Source organism: Ruditapes philippinarum, unplaced genomic scaffold, assembly GCF_026571515.1.
Source record: "Ruditapes philippinarum isolate M1 unplaced genomic scaffold, ASM2657151v2 ctg1648_1_1_1_1, whole genome shotgun sequence".
NCBI classification, from domain to species: Eukaryota; Metazoa; Mollusca; class Bivalvia; order Venerida; family Veneridae; genus Ruditapes; species Ruditapes philippinarum.
In genome coordinates, this window is record NW_026852612.1 from 152,182 (window position 1) to 173,547 (window position 21,366).

General features: G+C 32.3%; 3 protein-coding genes across 3 annotated transcripts; 1 reads left to right on the plus strand and 2 right to left on the minus strand.

Moving 5' to 3' along the window:
- Positions 1–7,235: 7,235 nt before the first annotated feature.
- Positions 7,236–7,586, minus strand: LOC132719039 (keratin-associated protein 6-2-like). The gene has a single exon (XM_060702779.1). The coding sequence runs from the start codon at positions 7,584–7,586 to the stop codon at positions 7,236–7,238; it is 351 nt and encodes a 116-aa protein (XP_060558762.1).
- A 2,394-nt stretch (positions 7,587–9,980) lies between these two features.
- Positions 9,981–14,044, plus strand: LOC132719140 (G protein-activated inward rectifier potassium channel 4-like). Its single transcript, XM_060702884.1, has 4 exons — positions 9,981–10,286; positions 10,832–10,912; positions 11,233–12,459; positions 12,915–14,044. Coding segments are annotated over exons 1-4 (1,416 nt in total). The 5' UTR covers positions 9,981–10,179; the 3' UTR covers positions 12,916–14,044.
- Positions 14,045–15,051: 1,007 nt separating this feature from the next.
- On the minus strand, positions 15,052–20,894 carry LOC132719148 (SAGA-associated factor 29-like; the record flags this gene model as incomplete). Its single annotated transcript, XM_060702894.1, is given in 6 exon segments — positions 15,052–17,432; positions 18,104–18,172; positions 18,672–18,765; positions 19,387–19,572; positions 20,337–20,439; positions 20,830–20,894. Coding segments are annotated over 6 exon segments (634 nt in total), but the record flags the coding sequence as incomplete, so codon positions are not given.
- Positions 20,895–21,366: the final 472 nt, after the last annotated feature.

The following is a 21,366-nucleotide window of genomic DNA, read 5'->3' on the forward strand; positions in this document are numbered from 1 at the left end:
CAAAACAATTGTATACAGTGTATAAAAATTATCTGATTTCTTTATTGTGGTTTGTTGTTTAAAAATATACGAAAACCAGTATTTAAGGTTCGTATTATAAGATCGGAGATTACACAAAATATACAACAAATGTTCTATTTCATTTTTGCTATTTTATGCGCTATGTACGTGAGGCGAATTGCTGTGTTTTTGCTTGTTTTCACCAAAATAATGTGTGTGATGATTTGTGATTGATAACCTTACAATCTGGACACTTTTGTGAACGAAATATCTAAAAAAAAATTTAATCAGAGATTTATAACTTTACAGACTGTTTTTATTCAACTGAAACGTAACTATTGCATATATTCCTGGCCTTCCAACATTAAAGCATAATAAAAGATGTTTCAGCTGTAAAAAATGCCCTGTTCTTCACTTCAGTGTTTTATTTTTTTTCCTAGTCATTCGTGATCATTGATTCCAGCACATTTAGTGTTGAAAATTGAATACTGCTTATACCGGTGCTAGAGAGCATGGTGTTGTACATTTTCATTATCTCTCATAAAAAGCCGAATCTTCAATTTTTCATGTAAATGTTGTTGTTTTTATTGCCTGCGACGGATTTTCCAATTTCAGATTTCCATCTCTATGAATACATCATGAATGGTATTCTTAACGTTTGACATTTGTAACATCTTATTCAATCATGAAAAACTAATTTTACAAAGTCTATGCATGTTTCTATAGAAAGATCTTAATGAATGCAAATAGTATTTTCTTTCTGTGTAAATACATATTTGCTTTATAAATTTACTTGAATTTTTGAAAAGTTTTATTTTCTAATTTATTCTGGTTATATTATATCACCCTCTCGAATGTTTTATTCGTACGCGTTGAAAGATTATATATGCACTACGGTATTGTTTGATAAATCATTTTCGCTGATTATATTTGTATGCTAAGTTACCAAATATATGGAATAAAGTTATATTATGTATACTTAATGAGATTATATTTCTTTGTGCGAATATTTAGTAAGGTAAATTATAAATACATAAATATAGTTTCTATTTCTTTGTACGAATATTTAGTAAAATAAAATAGGGGATACATTTATAACGTTTATACTTGGGTTTAAAAAATCTGGTTCAAATTTGAGACACAGTGGCTTATAAGCAGTCCAACATTAAAAGATGAAATTTCCTGTAACAAACATAACAAACAAAGTCTATCTGCAATTTTCATAAAATGGAGTAAAAATACATAAAAACAAGTACTTTAAATAAAGCAAGAAAACTTTGCTTAAGTTTCTTATTCTGCAGTTGATATACCTAGGCCATTAAGAACTTATTTTTACATAAAAAAAAAGAAGAAAAAAAAAATTCTCATTTTCGGAGGATTTATCTATCAACTCTAATTGAGTTGAAGATCTTGTTTTTCTGTTGGGCTTACATTGTTTTTTATAGCTAGATTAAGGAATTAAAATTTTGTGTCGTAGACAACAAACTTCAGGTTTATATGAATTGAGCTATTGAAATATATTCATTTGTTACCTATTTTGACATCTACTCGCGCTCTGTAACTTGCAAACCAGCCATATACATGTACACGTCTTTTCGGTTGGAATTTGTTTTCAAAACAGAGGTTCATTACAATTTTGTTCACGTCGCGTACAGCTTTATGGTCCCTTTTGAATGGCTGTGGTCGCCGTTCTTTGTGCATCTTATTTTATTATCATTATATATTTCGAAGACTTTTTATTCATCATCATGCAATAGATAAGAAAATATGCAGCAAAAACAAATTTACTTTAGAATCGCAGACCAAGGCGTTTGATACTGCTGCGAAATTATTATAGATTGTCCATTGATTCATTGTCGTTTTTACATTACAAATGGTATTTTTCTTCTTTATCTTCATTTGTAAATTATAATGGACATTTCTCATTGTTCTGAATGTCCGTTTTCTGCTGCATATTCCGCTCAAATAAAAAAAACATTTGCTGTAAATGTATAGACTTTCAAAGCATAAGTATTACATCTTAAAAACACATTTCTAACCAAATTTTACGTGTAGAGTCATTTCTTAAATCATATTGTATAGTGTGTACTGGATATTATTTTAGTTGGGTTGATATTAAGAGTTTTATTTGAAGATTAAATATCTTTATTTTGTGCAAGATTTCTCGGCATGAAAAGATTTCATTTTGCCTCAGATAAGCAACTTTCAGCATATAGTATATTTTTAACTGTAATTATAAAAATGATATGGATTGAAAACAAATGATAAATATAACAAAATATTAATCAATATCATAATTTATATCTATTTGTCAGACTGATTTCTGAAGCATGTGGAAGTGAATTCTAATTTACTTCGTCCTGCAACTACATGTACCATAGTATAATCTTGTACAAGTTTGGTACTTTCATTAATAATTATATTAATCAAGCATTATCAGGCAATGCCTTGGAGTTTGATATGAATAGAATAAAATAGTAACTATTATGGTTTTCCCTAACAATTATCATGTGTGTTTCGCGATAAATCACTGTTTCCTGCACATCGCATACTCTTTTCAGATTTACAGACCAAATACTAAAAAAACATGGTCTAATTTTTTGTCATTTATATTTGTACATATATGGATAACTGATATTGTTTTATCATACTCAAGTATATGTCGTTTGAAGATTATATACATGTATACTATACTGTCCAGATGTCACATCAATTTTTGCGATCTATTAATCAAGTGCCCGAGTTTGCTTCCTGGAACTAATCAGTACTGGAATTATTCAAAGAAATATAGTCTTGACCAGAGAAAGGTTTCAACCAACAATCCCTGGGTTAAGCGGCGGACACCTTTATAAGTCCGTCACAGCTCTTTAAAGGAACTCCATTGAGGCCTTAAAGCCTGAAAAATCAAATTTCTTACATAGAGTACATGAGGCCAGACATTATTTTCCTTTCTTTTGTTTTTATTATGTACTTTTCAAATGTTGATGACAATAAAATAAATCTAAACCAGTATGAAAGCAACATGATTCGTTTACATTTATATTAAATGCATGACTTACACATATATTGCTACTTATATCGATTTAGTGTATTAAAATAAAATTACAGGCTTTCCAGCAGCATATACCAAAATGTAGGAAAAGGGTAGGAGTGGGTGTAAAAAGTAGGAAAAAGTAGGAGTTTTTTTTTGTTGAAGAAATAGGAACTCTTAAACACGCTTAATGATATATGAATTTTCTATTTTAAAATGTAAAATTATATAAGAAAAATAATAACATATTTCAACATGTTTCTAATAGCCTACTGGTATTTCCACATTTATGCAGTGCTATGGAAACAGTCTTTACTTGTCCACTATTTGATTTTATACTTCAAGGCATGTTTTTTGGATTACTTAGCTGCAAGGTGGTTTTGCTGTCACTCATTAGACTGTTAGGCACAGATCAACCTGATTTTTTTTATTTAAGGAATGAACACAACAACAAAAATACAATACACAACAGTAAATACTATTAATTTAAATCTTTCAACAAAAAAATGACAACAATGTACATGTATTAGAAAAATGTCAATAAATAATGAAAATCTGACTGAATAGGAAATTCCATCTGAAATATAACTTTCCTAAAATGAAAAACATATATTATGGGTTATCATGATTTCTAAGGAACTTAAATGAGGATTTTAACAAACATATATCATTATGATACAAGAGGAAGCTTCTACTAAGGAATACTTATATATTTCTCAGTAAACCACTAGAAAAGCTCAACATTAATGCATACACACAGAACCATCACCATGTATACATACAGAACCATTATCATGTATACATACAGAACCATTACCGTGCATACATACAGGACCATTACCATGCATACATACAGAACCATTACCATGCATAAATACAGAATCATTACCATGCAGAACCATCACCATGAATACATACAGAACCATCACCATGCATACATACAGAACCATTACCATGCATACATGCAGAACAATTACCATGCATACATGCAGAACCATCACCATGCATACATACAGAATCATCATCATGCAGAACCATTACCATGCATATATACAGAACCATAACCATGCATACATACAGAACCATCACCATGCATGCATGCAGAACCATTACCATGCACACAGAACCATCACCATGCATACATGCAGAACCATCACCATGCATACATATAGAACCATCACCATGCATACATACAGAACCATCACCATGCATACAGAAACATCACCATCTTTACCATAAAAGAAACAACACCATGCATACATACAGAACAATAACTATGCATACATGCAGAACCATCGCCATGCATGCATACCAGAACCATCACCATGCATACATGCAGAACCATCACCATGCATACATACAGAACCATCACCATGCATGCAGAACCATTACCATGCATACAGAACCATCACCATGCATACATGCAGAACCATTACCATGCATACATGCAGAACAATTAACATGAATACATGCAGAACCATCACCATGCATACATACAGAACCATTACCATGCATGCAGAATCATCACCATGCATACATAGAGAACCATCACCATGCATACATACAGAACCATCACCATGCATGCAGAACCATTACCATGCATACAGAACCATCACCATGCATTCATGCAGAACCATTACCATGCATACATGCAGAACAATTAACATGCATACATGCAGAACCATCACCATGCATACATACAGTACCATCACCATGCATGCAGAACCATTACCATGCATACAGAACCATCACCATGCTTACATACAGAACCATCACCATGCATGCAGAACCATTACCATGCACACAGAACCATCACCATGCATACATGCAGAACCATCATCATGCATACATATAGAACCATCACCATGCATACATACAGGAACCATCACCATGCATACAGACCCATCACCATCTTTACATAAAGAAACAACACCATGCATACATACAGAACAATAACCATGCATACATGCAGAACCATGCATGCATACGGAACCATTAACATGCATACATGGAGAACCATTAACATGCATACATGCAGAACCATCACCATGCACATATGCAGAACCATTACCATGCATACAGAACCATCACCATGCATACATACAAAACCATCACCACCCATACATATAGAACCATCACTATGCATACATGCAGAACCATGCATGCATACGGAACCATTAACATGCATACCTGGAGAACAATTAACATGCATACATGCAGAACCATCACCATGCACATATGCAGAACCATCACCATGCATACATACAAAACCATCACCACCCATACATATAGAACCATCACCATGCATACACACAGAACAATCACCATGCATACACACAGAACCAATCACAATGCATACATACAAAACCATCATCATGCATACATACAGAACCATCACCATGCAAACAGAACCATCACCATCAATACATAAAGAAACAACACCATGCATACATACAGAACAATAACCATGCATACATGCAAAACCATCACCATGCATGCATCCAGAACCAAACCATTACCATGTACACTAACAGAACCATTACCATGCATACATGCAGAACCATTACCATGCATACATGCAGAACCATCACCATGCACACAAACAGAATCATTACCATGCATTCATACAGAACCATTACCATGTACACTTACAGAACCATTACCATGTATACATACAGAACCATCACCATGCATACATGCAGAACCATTATCATGTATACATACAGAACCATCACCATGCATACATGCAGAACCATCACCATGCATACATACAGAACCATTACCATGCATACATACAGAACCATTACCATGCATACATACAGAACCATTACCATGCATACATACAGAACCATTACCATGCATACATACAGAACCATCACCATGCATACATGCAGAACCATCACCATGCATACATACAAAACCATTACCATGCACACTCAAAGGACCATCACCATGCATACATGCAGAACCATCACCATGCATACAGAACCATTACCATATATACATATAGAACCATCACCATGCATACATACAAATCCATCACCATGCATACAGAACCATCACTATCTATACATATCGAACCAACACCATGCATACAAACAGAACATTCACCATGCATACATACAGAACCATTACCATGCATACATACAGAACCATTACCATGTATAGATACAGAACCATGACCATGCATACATACAGAACCATCACCATGCATACATACAGAACCATCACCATGCATACATACAGAACCATTACCATGCATACATACAGAACCATTACCATGCATACATACAGAACCATTACCATGCATACATGCAGAACCATCACCATCCATACATACAGAACCATTACCATGCATACATACAGAACCATCACCATGCATACATGCAGAACCATCACCATGCATACATACAAAACCATTACCATGCACACTCAAAGGACCATCACCATGCATACATGCAGAACCATCACCATGCATACAGAACCATTACCATATATACATATAGAACCATCACCATGCATACATACAAATCCATCACCATGCATACAGAACCATCACTATCTATACATATCGAACCAACACCATGCATACAAACAGAACATTCACCATGGATACATACAGAACCATTACCATGCATACATACAGAACCATCACCATGCATACACACAGAACCATCACCATCCATACAAATAGAACCATCACCATGCATACAAACAGAACCATCACCATGCATACAAACAGAACCATCACCATGCATACATACAAAACCATCACCATGCATACAAACAGAACCATCACCATGCATACATACAAAACCATCACCACTCATACAAACAGAACCATCGCCATGCATAAATACAAAACCATCACCACCCACACATATAGAACCATCACCATGCATACACACAGAACCATCACCATGCATACACACAGAACCCATCACCGTGCATACACACAGAACCATCACCATGCATACATATAGAACCATCCCCATGCACACACACATAACCACCACCATCCATAAATTGAGAACCATCACCATGCATACATACAGAACCATGACCATGGATACATACAGAACCATCACCATCCATACATATAGAACCATCACCATGCATACATGCAGAATCATCACCATGCATAGATACAAAACCATAACCATGCACACACATATAACCACCACCATCCATAAATTTAGAACCATCACCATGCATATACACAGAACCCATCACCATGCATACACACAGAACCATCACCATGCATACATATAGAAACATCACCATGAATACATGCTGAACCATCACCATGCATACATTCAGAACCATCACCATGCATACATGCAAAACCATCACCATGCATAAATACAAAACCATCACCATGCACACACACATAACCACCACCATCCATAAATTTAGAACCATCACCATGCATACATACAGAACCATGACCATGTATACATACAGAACCATTACCATCCATACACACAGAACCATCACCATGCATACATATAGAACCATCACCATGCATACACACAGAACCATCACTATCATACATATAGAGCTATCACCATGCATACATGCAGAACCATCACCATGCATAGATACAAAACCATAACCATGCACACACACATAACCACCACCATTTATAAATTTAGAACCATCACCATGCATACATGCAGAACCATATCCATGCATACATACAGAACCATGACCATGCATACATACAGAACCATTACCATCCATACACACAGAACCATCACCATGCATACAAACAGAACCATCACCATGCATACACAAAGAACCATTACCACTGTACAGATACATCTGTACGTGTCTATTTTTGTCCTGTTTTGCCTTACTTATGTAGGAATAAATGAAAATATCATTGTTATTCTGGTATGTTCCGTGAATTTTACAATTATATATTATGCTCAAATTTGATATATGAAAATATTTAAAAGAGCTACACAGTCCCTTTGTAAAGGTAAAACAAACATCTTTTGAGTATACATAGAGTATGTATTTAATATAACATTTTAAACCCACACACAACAGATGAACAAGTAGAATAATAAAAAAAACTGGCAGATTACTTTACTAGTAATTGGGAATACACAGTTTCATATGTTGAGAATAAAGTTGAGAAGATTTTATATCAGACTGGATGTCTGAACTATGCACCAGTGTCAAGGGGCCATCAGAACATACATCTGTCAGCTAATACTCCTGCTACTATGTCTACTATGTCTGCAAGAGTATCTCAACATAAAGCATTTATAAACTAATAGATGATATGTGACATAGTACCTACCCTGAGAACAAAAAAGTAGGAATAGTAGGAACCTTTTTTTAAAAAAAAGGATAAAGTAGGAGCCATTTCAAAAAAAGTAGGGAAAATTAGGAAAAGTAGGAACGCTGGAAAGCCTGAAATTATTTAACAGTATTCACCCTTTTCAGTTTAATTTGTCTTCGACGGAAATGCAAGAACGATCATTCGAATTTCAAATGTACAATACATTGTATATAGACCAGTGTCCTGCATTTTTGAACAGCATTTCGTCGTGTGAGAGGAGCATTGCTTTATCTACTTTTTATTCAAATGTTGCGTAAATCGAAATTGTTTTGTTCTATTTATTTTGTATGTTTCAAATCTTGCAAGGAAAAGAAATTCTTTTGTTTTATTTGTTTTGCATGTTCGTGTGTTTTGCTTTTGAGGTAGATCATATGATTTGTTTTTCTTCGATTTTTGTAATTATATACTACTTTATCTGCACTTTTAATCAATAGGACATGAAGGGGAAGATAGAACACTGCAAACTTTTACATTACAGGTCTTTCTAGCATTTTAATTACTTGTAAGCAGCAATCACATGATGTCTTTTGGAAGCATGATTGGTCAGAATGATATGAATATCTGTTAGTCATAAATAGTGTGAAGCAGGAGCGAAAGACATTCTAAGATAGATTAAACACAAATCGTGTATTAATAAGTTACTTTATAATCAAACATCTTTTACAGACATTTTGTACTATAGTTTATTTTATTGTAACTTTCAATATCGCGTATCGCATAAATTTTATAAACGTGTTTTCTTAATGAGTAATTACATCTACATCTCTGATAAAACGTTCATTTTTGCGACTAAACACAATTAAGCCCTGATTCGTTATTATTTTACCAAATAAAAATACATTTAAATATCTCAAACCTTAATTAATTTTCCGGCTCTGATACAAAACATATTAGTACCATACATGTATAGTAATCACGTAATTGTTAATTAATGGTCAATGTTTATAATGAAAAGGTGTAGCCATTAAATTCACAAAGCACCTTTATTGAGCTTTTAATACATCGCAATTGATAGAAAAACTATAAAAGTTTTCTGACAAAAAGGTGAAAATACAGAAAATTAAAACAAAAGATTGTTATCTTAATTGTTTGAAAAGCAATAAAAAATAAATAAATATATGTTAAGAAAAACCGTATTATGTTTTATAATACATTTTCTTTGTATAGTGCAAGTGGATTGTTTCAAAATAGATGGGTATATTATACAGAACAATTACTTTACAGAAGTAACAATAGCTAATATAATCAGAAATCGATCTTCGGTGATCGATTTGTCAAAAAATAAAACTTTACAATTGTCGTCTGTTTCGAAAATTTTCTGTCGTCTGTCAAATTCGGTGTCGTATGTCACAAATGACGTGAGCTTGATTACTTTACAAATTTTACCGTTAATGATGATATTGACACATTCGATACACACATCAATTTAAAAAAATATTGACTTTGAAAGTGATATATTTGACAAGCGTCTAATTCCAGATCTGGTGACATTGTCTTCAGGCGGCCAACCCCTTCTCTCTGCGCCAACCATTTCAAGTCACGTGACCCTTATAAATGAAAGACTTTTTCATGAATTATCATTAAACTTTATTTCAGTATCTTCTGTTCACTTGAGAAGGTGAATAATAATAATAATTATTATTAAAGTTAAATAAATTAAAAACATTTTTTTAAAAGAAATGAATTAAAAATTCGTGAAATATTGAGTGAACACAGGACTTTCTTCGTTTAAGATTTAATTTAAATTTTCAATTTTCAACGATCGTAAAAACACTAGTTATCTTGGTAATTGAAGATGCCGAACACTAAAGAAGTACCGGAAGTTGGAAATATTTACCTCTATGAGGACCATGTACCGAGAAAATCAAGATGGAGCAAAATCCCATTCATCGGCTACTTCCGGTAAGATTTTTACTTTTTTCCTTAGTATTTTTGTCGTCTGCTATTTCTGTGAAATGGTATAATTATCACAATTTAATTTCAAAAAATCAAATATAAAAAACAACATTTGTGAACATATTTTACGAGAAGTTGAAATTCTGGCGCTATTCTTAATTTGCACATTAAAGATTTCTTTTAGAACAAGCGAAATTTCATTTCATTATATGAGGAAATGTCGATATGCAAGTCTTCATTTCCCTGCTAGCAAATATTTGAGAAAACAAAATACATCGCACATTTTCAGATACAGTTCTTATAAAATATAACAGTTCATATAAAGTAAGGAAAATCAACAAGTGAAAATGTCTTTTTACACATATATGTTGAGATATACATAAAGTTAGAATAAATATTTCTAGCGTTAACTGATAACTTAAATGAAATTTGAAAATGAAATATATATTAATTATATCACTATTAGAAACTGTGATTAAAGTTCTTTTTAATCATTTCAGAAGCTTATTTATCTTGTTCAATACATAATTGTTCTCTATTTTATTTTATAGACAAAAGTTGAAAATGGATGAAAAAGAATTAGAAGATAAGCGGCAAGCTATTATGAAGAAGAATGGAAAGTACAGAGTTAGGTAGGTTTCATAATGCATACTTGTTGACATTCGTTGCTTCGATTTTTGCCATTTATTTCTTTGCATTTTCTACAAATATGATATATTACAATGTACAATCATGTACATAATTTAATATTGTGAATTAATATCAAGATTTCTTTCAAGTAAGTAATTCTCACTAACACAAAAAAAAATAATATAAAAACATGAAGTTATAAAAGAATTTTTTTCTCAAATGGGCAGATCAGCGGTTTTTACGCAAATATGCCCAAATAAGATGATATTGTTGTGAAATTTATTTGAAATTCTTTAAAAAAAATTTAAATATTTTTTTTCAGGTACGCGGGTCTAAATGGCTACAAACGGAAATACCTTAATGACCTTTACATTAGTATGATTGACCTAAAATGGCGGTACGCATTCGCTCTGTTCTTCAACATGTATCTATTATCTTTCCTCTTTTTCGGAATTATGTGGTGGATTATTGCCTACAACCACGGGGACTTCGATCACGTTAATGACCCGGCTTGGGAGCCGTGCGTAAGCAGCGTTTATAGTTTTCCAAAATGTCTTCTGTTCTCTATCGAAACGCAGACGACAATCGGATACGGCGTGGCGTACCCAAATACGGATTGTGATGGAACATTATTTATGGTTTACATGCAAATTACAATAGGTATATTGATTGACAACTTATTACTTGGGTTTATGTTTGTAAAATTTGCCCAGCCAAAGAAACGCCAAAAGACCATCTTATTCAGCAAGAACGCTTGCATAACGCACAGTGACGGGGATCTTGCCATACAAATCCGAGTCGGTGATCTACGAAAGAGCCATTTATTAGCAGCCCAAGTTCACGGTGTTCTCGTGAGACGTCATGTGACCGACGAAGGCGTTCTTCATCCGTTATATATGAGTAAAGTTGAGTTTAAAGCAGACGCTATGGAGGATACATTAGTTCTGATGTGGCCGATGGTACTTACTCATAAAATCACAGAAGATAGTCCGTTCTATGATATAAAGCCAGCCGATTTAACCAATGAGAAATACGAATTAATCGTCTTTATTGAAGGCACGATCGAAACCACGGGTGAATTCTGCCAAGTCCGAACCTCATACACCCCAAGGGAGTTCTTGTGGGGACATCGATTCGACAGGATAGAAGAATTCGATTCCGGAAATGGGCGATGGGAAATCGATTTCGCAGCTTTCAATGATGTAGTCTACACAAACAATATACGTCACAGTGCACGTGAACTTTGTAGCTTCCGCAGACGAAAAGTAGTTCCTACTTTAGACAAACAAGATGAACACATGGAAAAGGTTCCCCCAATACAAACGAAGAATCTCAAAACTGTTTCATATGGTGTCGGTCCGGAACTTCCGGTGAGAAATTACGAGAAGCGCGAATTAAGCTTTGGAAATCCTCAAAACGAGACTGGCTACCGATCAAATGACGAAGAATCAGACGACACTGTGATAGAGAAGAGACCTCGACGATCTGATAGCGTGGTATCCTTCGAAACTGCTGCAGACACAGCGTCATTAAACGGACACAACATTTGGTAAGAACAAATTTCAGTATATCTTTGCAAACAAACGTAAATTAATAATTAATAGATAAGTAGATTCAATGCGACTTGATCATTGTAAATTATTATTGTAACGATTGATTCCAACTGGTTTATATGAGTTTAAGCACGAAAACATCAAGGCTATATTTGACACGACAGGCCGATTGTTCGCGTCTTACCCCGATCGTTTAGGCTTTGAAATAAAACCGAGACGAGCAAATACCATAAACTTACTTGATAAATACAGATATACGAACATTCTGAAATTACCTATTTTATACGATCTTCCGATAAATTTACTTAAATGGTAATTTTATGTAGACCGTTTTAAATGTGGACCGATTTAAATAACATAAGTTAGCGTCTTCAAATCACAGTATCTCCAACATTAAGTTTCATAACCATTTATGACTGCAATTTATATGAATTGATTTGTTTTTCTTCAGAAGTCCAGATTCCATGACCTGGCTGGTATCATCCAACCGACAGATGCAATTCTAGTGGTCAGTAAATATGAAAACCAGTGGCCAAATACCTTCTGCTGACAAGAACACATCTTCCAATACAAACATATGGCGAATTCTCCAGTAAAGGACTGTCCCAAATAATTAATATTTAAGATCTATTTTCGCTAATAATTATTAACAAGTTAATAAGACAATAGGATATTTTAAAATGAGGATTTTTCTCTGAATTGTAGCAATTCATTCTTAGTATAATTTTCCAAAAAATTAATAAATTTTTATTTTTAAATATTTGGTAAGTTAAAAGACTTATACCAGGAGAACACAAAATATACAGTTAATCTACAATAGTATAACTATGCAGTGGCTGCGCTTTATACGGCATATGTGTAAAGAATATGTATATAACTGATTGCATATGTGTAAAAAAATATGTAAATTACGGATGTGTAAATATCAACTTTATGTAAATCTTAAAAATAAAAAAAAAATAAAAACATATTTCGGAAAGTAAGTTTCAATAAATCTTTCAGTTTCAAATTCTTCAATGTTTGTCAATTTTTTATTTCACAAATATGTAATACTATAAATACATGTATTTTTATAATTTTGTGCCAAGATTGATTTAATTAATTCAGCAAAATAACTTTATTTAAAAAAGGTGTTTTTTTTTTCCTCTTTTTGTTTTCAAAAATAAACTTTAATAGTTACTTTCATTATTTTATTAAAGTTAAAGTTTAGAAGGAACTTATCTCCGATTTTACTTGTTTCAAAACATTGTAAACACTTGTATATTTGATAAAATTTCATGATGTATTTGTGAACCTTTAAAATTTGTCAAATTCTTCATATTAATTGTAAAAGATATTGTTAAATATTATTATAGATTTTTTGTAACATAATTTGACATTGATTATTGTAACATGATGATTATTGTAACATGACATTGATTATTCACTATTGTAACATAACATTGGTAACTGTAACATGATATAATGCATTTAACATGATCATGTATCTGGGACTAAAAACATACAGTACATTGTAATTAAATGGTTAATACCAAAGAAGGGACATATAACATACATTTGTAACAATAATTCTTCTTTTTTTTTAAAAACTTGGGACTTAAAACTTGGCTTGTTTCACATGTTGTACTAAAATTTGCTTTATGGAGTTTGTGGTGGAAGGATTTGTTGAAATTTATTTCTTGTAAATAGACACAAAAAGAATAAATAAATTTGTTCATAACATTTTATTGTTTTTCTTGTTCTGTGTATTAAAGAACACTCTTTTCATTCAAAGAATGCTTAAAACAAAAGGATTCATATTATCTTCATGAAAAATAAATCAACAACAAACAAGAGCAAACAGAAGTTCTACATTAAACATAAAAAAGGTTAAACAAATTTTTAATGAATGCATTACATTTAAAATAATGGCATCTCTACTGTATATCCATGCTGTCAGAAAAGGACCTATATCATAAAATTGTTCAAAATTAACCTACTAAATCTAATAGTCCCTTTAATTAATTGACATACAGTTAAAGGCAATATTATCTGAAAAAGATTTCATTGACTACCGTAAAATTCCTAATAAACGCCCCTTCCCTAATAAAGGCTCCCTAGGCCTTTTGATATGGAAAACAATCTACTCATCAGTGCTGAACTCATAATTAAATCCATAATTTTATTCAAATCATTCAGAATCCATAGTATTTTATAGTAAACAACAATATGTATAATATTAACTTTAAAACCTTAACACTTTTTAGTGTTATTACCAACACTTGCTAACACTAAATGAATTAACAGTGATTTTTGGAGTTAGGAAAAACTGTGTTGTAATAAAAGCCCCCCTTTTGGAAAATGTTTAGCCCCGGGGGCGTTTAATAGGAATTTTACGGTATATGAATAAAAAATCTATACCAAAGGTTCAGAATAAGTGATGTGGTTTAATAGGGTTTTTAAGTCACGCCAATGCTGTAAAGGTTGTATGGCAAGCTTCCAGCTTCATTGGTGACCATGGATAAATACCTAAGACTCTCCTCTGTGCATCATTTTAGATGTGAGCCAGCACCTTAGTAAAACCACCAATGTTCTATAAAAGCTAGCTGGGTAGCTTGAAAGAATTTAAAAGTCCCCAGTGGGATTTGAACCAACCTTTGTGAAGGTTTAAGTGGTTTTGAAGTCAATAATCATAAACCCATAGGCTAGGTACACCCCTGTTGACCTCACAATCTAAGCATTTTTGTTAATTTTTCTTGAATCCACTCAATGGCCAAAGGTCAAAGCATCTCAAATACATAAAATGAAGCAGCTTCTCATTGGAAGAAAAGAAAGCATTACAATATAAAAACAAGAGCACTGCTTGTTAGAGCATCATACTTCCAAAATATGTGCTGTTTAAGGTTTTCAAGACAAGAATTTTACACAAGTGTCACTGTGACATTTGGCCTTAAAATCAACATAGGGATTATCAACCTCCCATTAGCAATGTTCCTACCAACTTTCACAAACCTAAGCATATTCCTTCCCATATCATTTATTATTGAGTGTACAAGGACTTTCCATTAAATATCACTATGACCTTGACCTTTTGAACGAATGACCTTGAAATCAAAATGTGTCATCTACAGGTCATGACCAGTCTCCATACTAAGTATGAAGACAGCACACCCTCTAGTTATGAAGCTACTGAATGAACATCAATGTGGCATACGGACAAATGGACAAGCAGCATATAACCTAATTTACCTTCGGACTAATAATCACCAAAAAATTCCTTTCTATCTTTTTATATACACTGCTACGTCTCATACAAAAATTTATAAGAATAAACATACATGTACTAGAATATTAACATTTTGTTCAAATTAAATTGAATGAACACAATTTCTTGTCCTAAATCAAAGATGTACAAAACAATAGATAGAAAAAATATTGGTAAGAAAAAAAAAACAATATACACTCTAAAATACAATAAACTGCTCTTAAATTGAACCAAGTTCATATATTGCACTTGAAATTTCTCAACACATTTTTAGCAGTCACATATGTTATACATGTCATACAATCAATTCAATTATTTGACATTTTTCATAATCGGCTTCTTATCATCTACTTTTCATAATAAAATGCACATTTTCATAATAAAATATTTATTTTCATCATCAAATTCACATTTCATTATCAACTTCACCTTTCCCTTACCAGATTTACATTCTCAAGAAACAAATTCACATTTTCAAACTTAACTTGACATTTTCATTTTTCATAATCAAGTTCACATTTTCATACAATAAAATTATTACCTTGAGCATTCAATATAAGTCTTGTTAAAAAACTTTATTCGTTGACCAATAAATAGAGTGGACTTGTTTTCATTATATAGTGAAAATGATAGAATATTGATTTTAAACTGACAAGTGTGTCGGCTATTCTTGATCTGCACTGGTCGCATGGGAAGTTTCTGTAGCTGCCAGCAGTCTAAAAGTTAATCAATATAGGGGCTAGCAGGTTAATTAATATAATGAACAATCAATAACGGAGATTTAATCAACCGATAATGTGGACTTGATCAAATCAAGGAAGGAAAGAAGGAATACATGTATTTCACAACCATTTCATTTAACTAAGAAAATACCTATCCCTTGATACTAAAACCCAAACCTTAACTCACTATCAACATTTTAGTTCAATTGCATCATTGGTTATCCATGGTATATATTCCGTACATACTACATTATCTAGTTCAATCAATTACAGTGCAACCTCTGTAACGTGGCCTTCTGTAGAGTATTACGTCCACCAACCCACTGATATTGAAACCCTGGCCTTATAATTACCACTATTTTAGCATCAGATAGCTAATCCATTGATAGATCCCGTCTCTGACCTTTTATTCAAATAACAATAGATTAAACCACTAACATTGACATGTGCTCTTTTGTTAACAAATAGGTTGTGGTGAAGTTCATATTGTATACACTTCTCTGATAATTAGAACTAAACAGGTCAGAGATCTATGCATTAGATTTTTGTTACAACTTAATTTACAGCACCATAATACAATATATATCAAACAGTGTGGTTATCTTAAAAATGCTGTAAGTAAAAGGTTAATATCATTGAAATATATTTCATATCAAATCTTAAAATGAACTATTTTTTGTTTTCAGTCTGTAACACAAATTCAAGGGACGTCATTCATGGAAAATATCTATTTGTTCTCCATCTGTCCTCATTATTGAGCTTCTAAAAGTAAGAGTATATATTCTGATTGTCCAATCTTCAAGGATATCACTAGTTCCCTTTGGGTTAAAATAAATTAATATTACACTAAAATGTCACTTCTGTTAACACAGGAACAATTAGGGAACTATTTTTTCTTGTCCTCTTTACATATAATAACGTATCTTTGAGCAACCATCAATGGCGGCGAATAACCATTAGGATATGAAGTGTCCTCAAATAATACTGAATAATCATCTTGGGGCTGAAACAGATAACAAATAAACATAATTGCATATATATTCATTTAATTAATTTCAAGGAAATAATTACCAGTACAAGAAATTGGTCAAAGGGAAACAACCAATATCATTGAAGCAATACAAAATATATACAGCTCTATTAGACATGAGCAGCTACCTCAACAGAACTCTGCCGACTGGATAGCTCCCTCACATGAATGAATTCCCAAGGAGGATACGGCAGTGTGACTGATAATAATGCATAAATGTTTTTAATAAAGGAAAATAACTCTTACTCAAAATAGAGTCTAGAAAAAACTATATAACATTTCAAACAAATACCCAATGGTAAGCAATTTTGATCATGTGATGTCCATGTTTTCTCAATCAATATAGCCATTCTGTATTTCATAACATATCAAATGTTTTGATATAGAAATGTTTTGACATTACTAACCTACTAAAAAGACATCAATATACAATGATTTTGTCCTCTCTTTTTTACAACACATTATTGTGTTATAGTATAATGTGATAAAAGAACATTATGTTTCATAGTCATAAATAACTACATATAAAGTTTTGAACAATTAAAAAATAGAACTTCTAACAAATAAATTCATAGTTTTTTAACAAATAGTCATTATTATGCTTTGAATTTGATTGATGGTTTATAAATACACTTAATTGTTACCTTTTTCGGAGGTTCATGTATAAGAGCTCTGTAAAAACAAGTGGTTTGAGGATAAAGTGCTAGCACCAACTGAAAACAAAGTGAAGGTATAGTAAATATATATATAATTTGTATCAGGGTATCCTATGTGACTTTTGGAAAAAGTTCATGGAGGAAATTCCAAAAATAGATTCAGGAAAGATATATGGCATGCAAATACTTTTTTAATTCTGAACAGATTTTCTTGTTACAATTCCAAATTGCATAAACCTCTACATTAAAAGTCCTATCCTTGCCTATAACCAACTTTCTATTAGGTCTTTCTGGTTTTCCATTAATTTTTCCAAACTGATTCAGTCGATGAAAATTCATTTGGGAAAAAGACCTTTCTCAAATGAAATACTGCAAGTGACTTCCAACTTTTGACTACAGAAGATTCACACATCATGTTTACATCTTTTTAAAACAAATATTTAACATAAAGGAAAACAGATTAATATATATTGTAAAACTATTCAAATTTTCTTAATGTTTACGAAATAGAGATTGAGATAACCTCTCTCTCATCATAATAATAAAATAAACTTACAGTATGTTTGGGAAACAAAGCTTCAGGATCTGTCTCGGGTGAAGCTTTCCATATAGGAAGTGGAACTATCTTTCTTTTACTAAGTGTATGACGTCTGTAAATAGATATTCATCAATAATAAATTGAGATGTGTCAGTGCACGAGATTGTTATGCACCCATAAATTGAAACTTTGTCTCAGTTCACCTACCAATCCCTTGAGCAATGGTGCAGGCAGTGGAAAGAAAACTTTTGGGCAGGTTTAGTTCAATTTTTATGCTAAAATTTGCATGGGATTATCCAAAAATTTCTAACTCATTACATAGGGCAAAAGCAGGGCTTTTATCATCTGACTGTCACCCTTAGTCGAGCATTTACCAAGAGTTCGGTGATCTACAATTCAGTGCCTGCTTTTCCCCAAGGGTTGGGGGTTGGCCAGGATGCAAATGACAGTTGCACCTACAGTTGCTCATTATCAGGTTCTCCAAAACAGGACTACTAAAGTCACCAAAGGTTTTTTTGAGGTCTGTGCAAAAAGACACAAAATATTTGTTCTAAAAAACATCCAACATAAACACACCAAAGAACGGCTTAAATTTTAAAAGCAGAACCTGCTTATTAAAAAAAAACAGCAAACTATACGCTATATTAGTCTTATCAATTAGCTTAATTTCAAGAAAATAATCTTTTTTAATCAATTATCATGGAAACAATTTAATATGAAATTATCCACTAACTCTTTTCCTTCTTCCGCGTCTATATCATCCACCTCATATTTGTTTGTACTGGTATTATAAGAAACAACCTCAGCTAAAATCCAGTTCTCTTCTCCATCCGAGGATTTCACCCTTGCCGCCACCTTGTCCGTAGGCTTGGCGACATAGTTATTATCTGCGGCTACGGCCCCACAGAGAGGTGGTGGTCTGAAATATGGGGAAAACATTTTTGTTTACGTTAAATGAGCATAATACAATGAAATGTCTGACATATATCCAAGACATACTTAAATCATGTAGAGCCATTCTCATAATATTGCATGACAACACAATGTACTTGTTGTTTTTATTATATTTTACTTAATAACACTATTCTAGAAAGACATCTATATTAAGACAGTACTCAAACAGAACAAATAACCCATGTAAGTGGGCTTGTTTTCAGTAATAAATATTGAAGTTTCCTAATAATTTTTCATATAAGACAGACCATAACCCTGTCATATCAGTATATATAAATGCATAAAAAAGTGCACTTGATGATTTGAATTTGAATATTGTTTCAATTAATTAAGAGAAAAATGTCTAGAAGTTTAAGTTCAATAAATCACATAACAGGGATTGTGAAGTTGGGTGAAAACTTCGCACAAAATATTTACACTTCACCATCTTTGATCAGAAAAACTAAATTCTAGTCGCCCAAAAATCTATTAAAGTCTGACATGTATATTTCACTTGATCAGGAGTCAGATTTAATTGTGTAATTTGACGTAGACCAACATCGCTAAAAATAGCGGTTTGTTTTTTAGTGTTTTGAATTATCTAAATTTAAAGCTGTGAATGACCCTGCATATATTTTCTATTTACGAAAGTTCAAAGAAAAATATATGTATAAAATAAATATAATCATCGAAAAATTTATATTTCACAAGCAAGTAAAAAAAAATATATTAAGTTGTAAGGAAAATTACTTTTCTCCAGGTTTGCTGACCCACAGTGGTAGTGTGACAGCATTCTGTTGTAATAAACTCATTAAAACACCTCTCCTCATAATTGGCTTCGGACGATCTGAATCTGTGAATGAAAAAAACATGATTGATTGTCTGTATCTGAGTAGGTATGTGATACCAATTTGTTATAAATTTTTATTCAAATTATTGCTGGCAGTTTATCTAATAAAGTGTTCCGAAATTTCATTTTGAATCACTTAACTGTAATCATTATGCATGTAGGTTCAAATCCTGACTTTAACTCCTACCACCAGTATTAAGAGTCAATATAATGGCAACAAAAGCACAGACAGCCCAGATTGCTGTGGTTCTATCAACACATAAATGGGCATCTGGTGTATTTTTTTTTCAGGAACAAGACAGAAAATTTATAAAAGAGCTCCAGTTTCATTGACTTTATCACTAGCAATGGTTGGTTTTTCAGAAAAGAAATAACCGGAAAAAACCCTACTACCGAATCTACGATGTTCTCTTATGGCCTTTATTTCAGTTATTTTATCAAGAGCTTTTCGAAGCAACCTGAAAAGAGAATAAAGTTATTGTATTGAATCATTTAAAGCTCCTAGAGGTTTTTTTTGTTATCCAACATAATATCAACTTTATAAATTTTAATGTAAATTCAAATGATGTTCAATAAAGAGGAAAAAACATGAAACATGTCTAATTTTTTCCCAAATTACAACAAAAATATTAATTGCATTTACACAACATCCTTAGTGACTTTCTTCTATGTAAATTCCTATAAATTCTTAAAAACTTAAATTATAATTTCTTTGCAATTATTATCATTTAACATTTAATACCCGAGTAAAATGTGCAACAGAAATATTTGATATAACTGCGGTGTATTTATTGTATAGACAAAACCATAAACATAGCTATAATATGAGGAAACTCTTAAGTTTTTCAAAAATATCATCCCCAAAAAGAGGTCAAAGAAAGGTACGAACACACAAAATATTTGAAATATCAGTCAATAAATAATACAAGA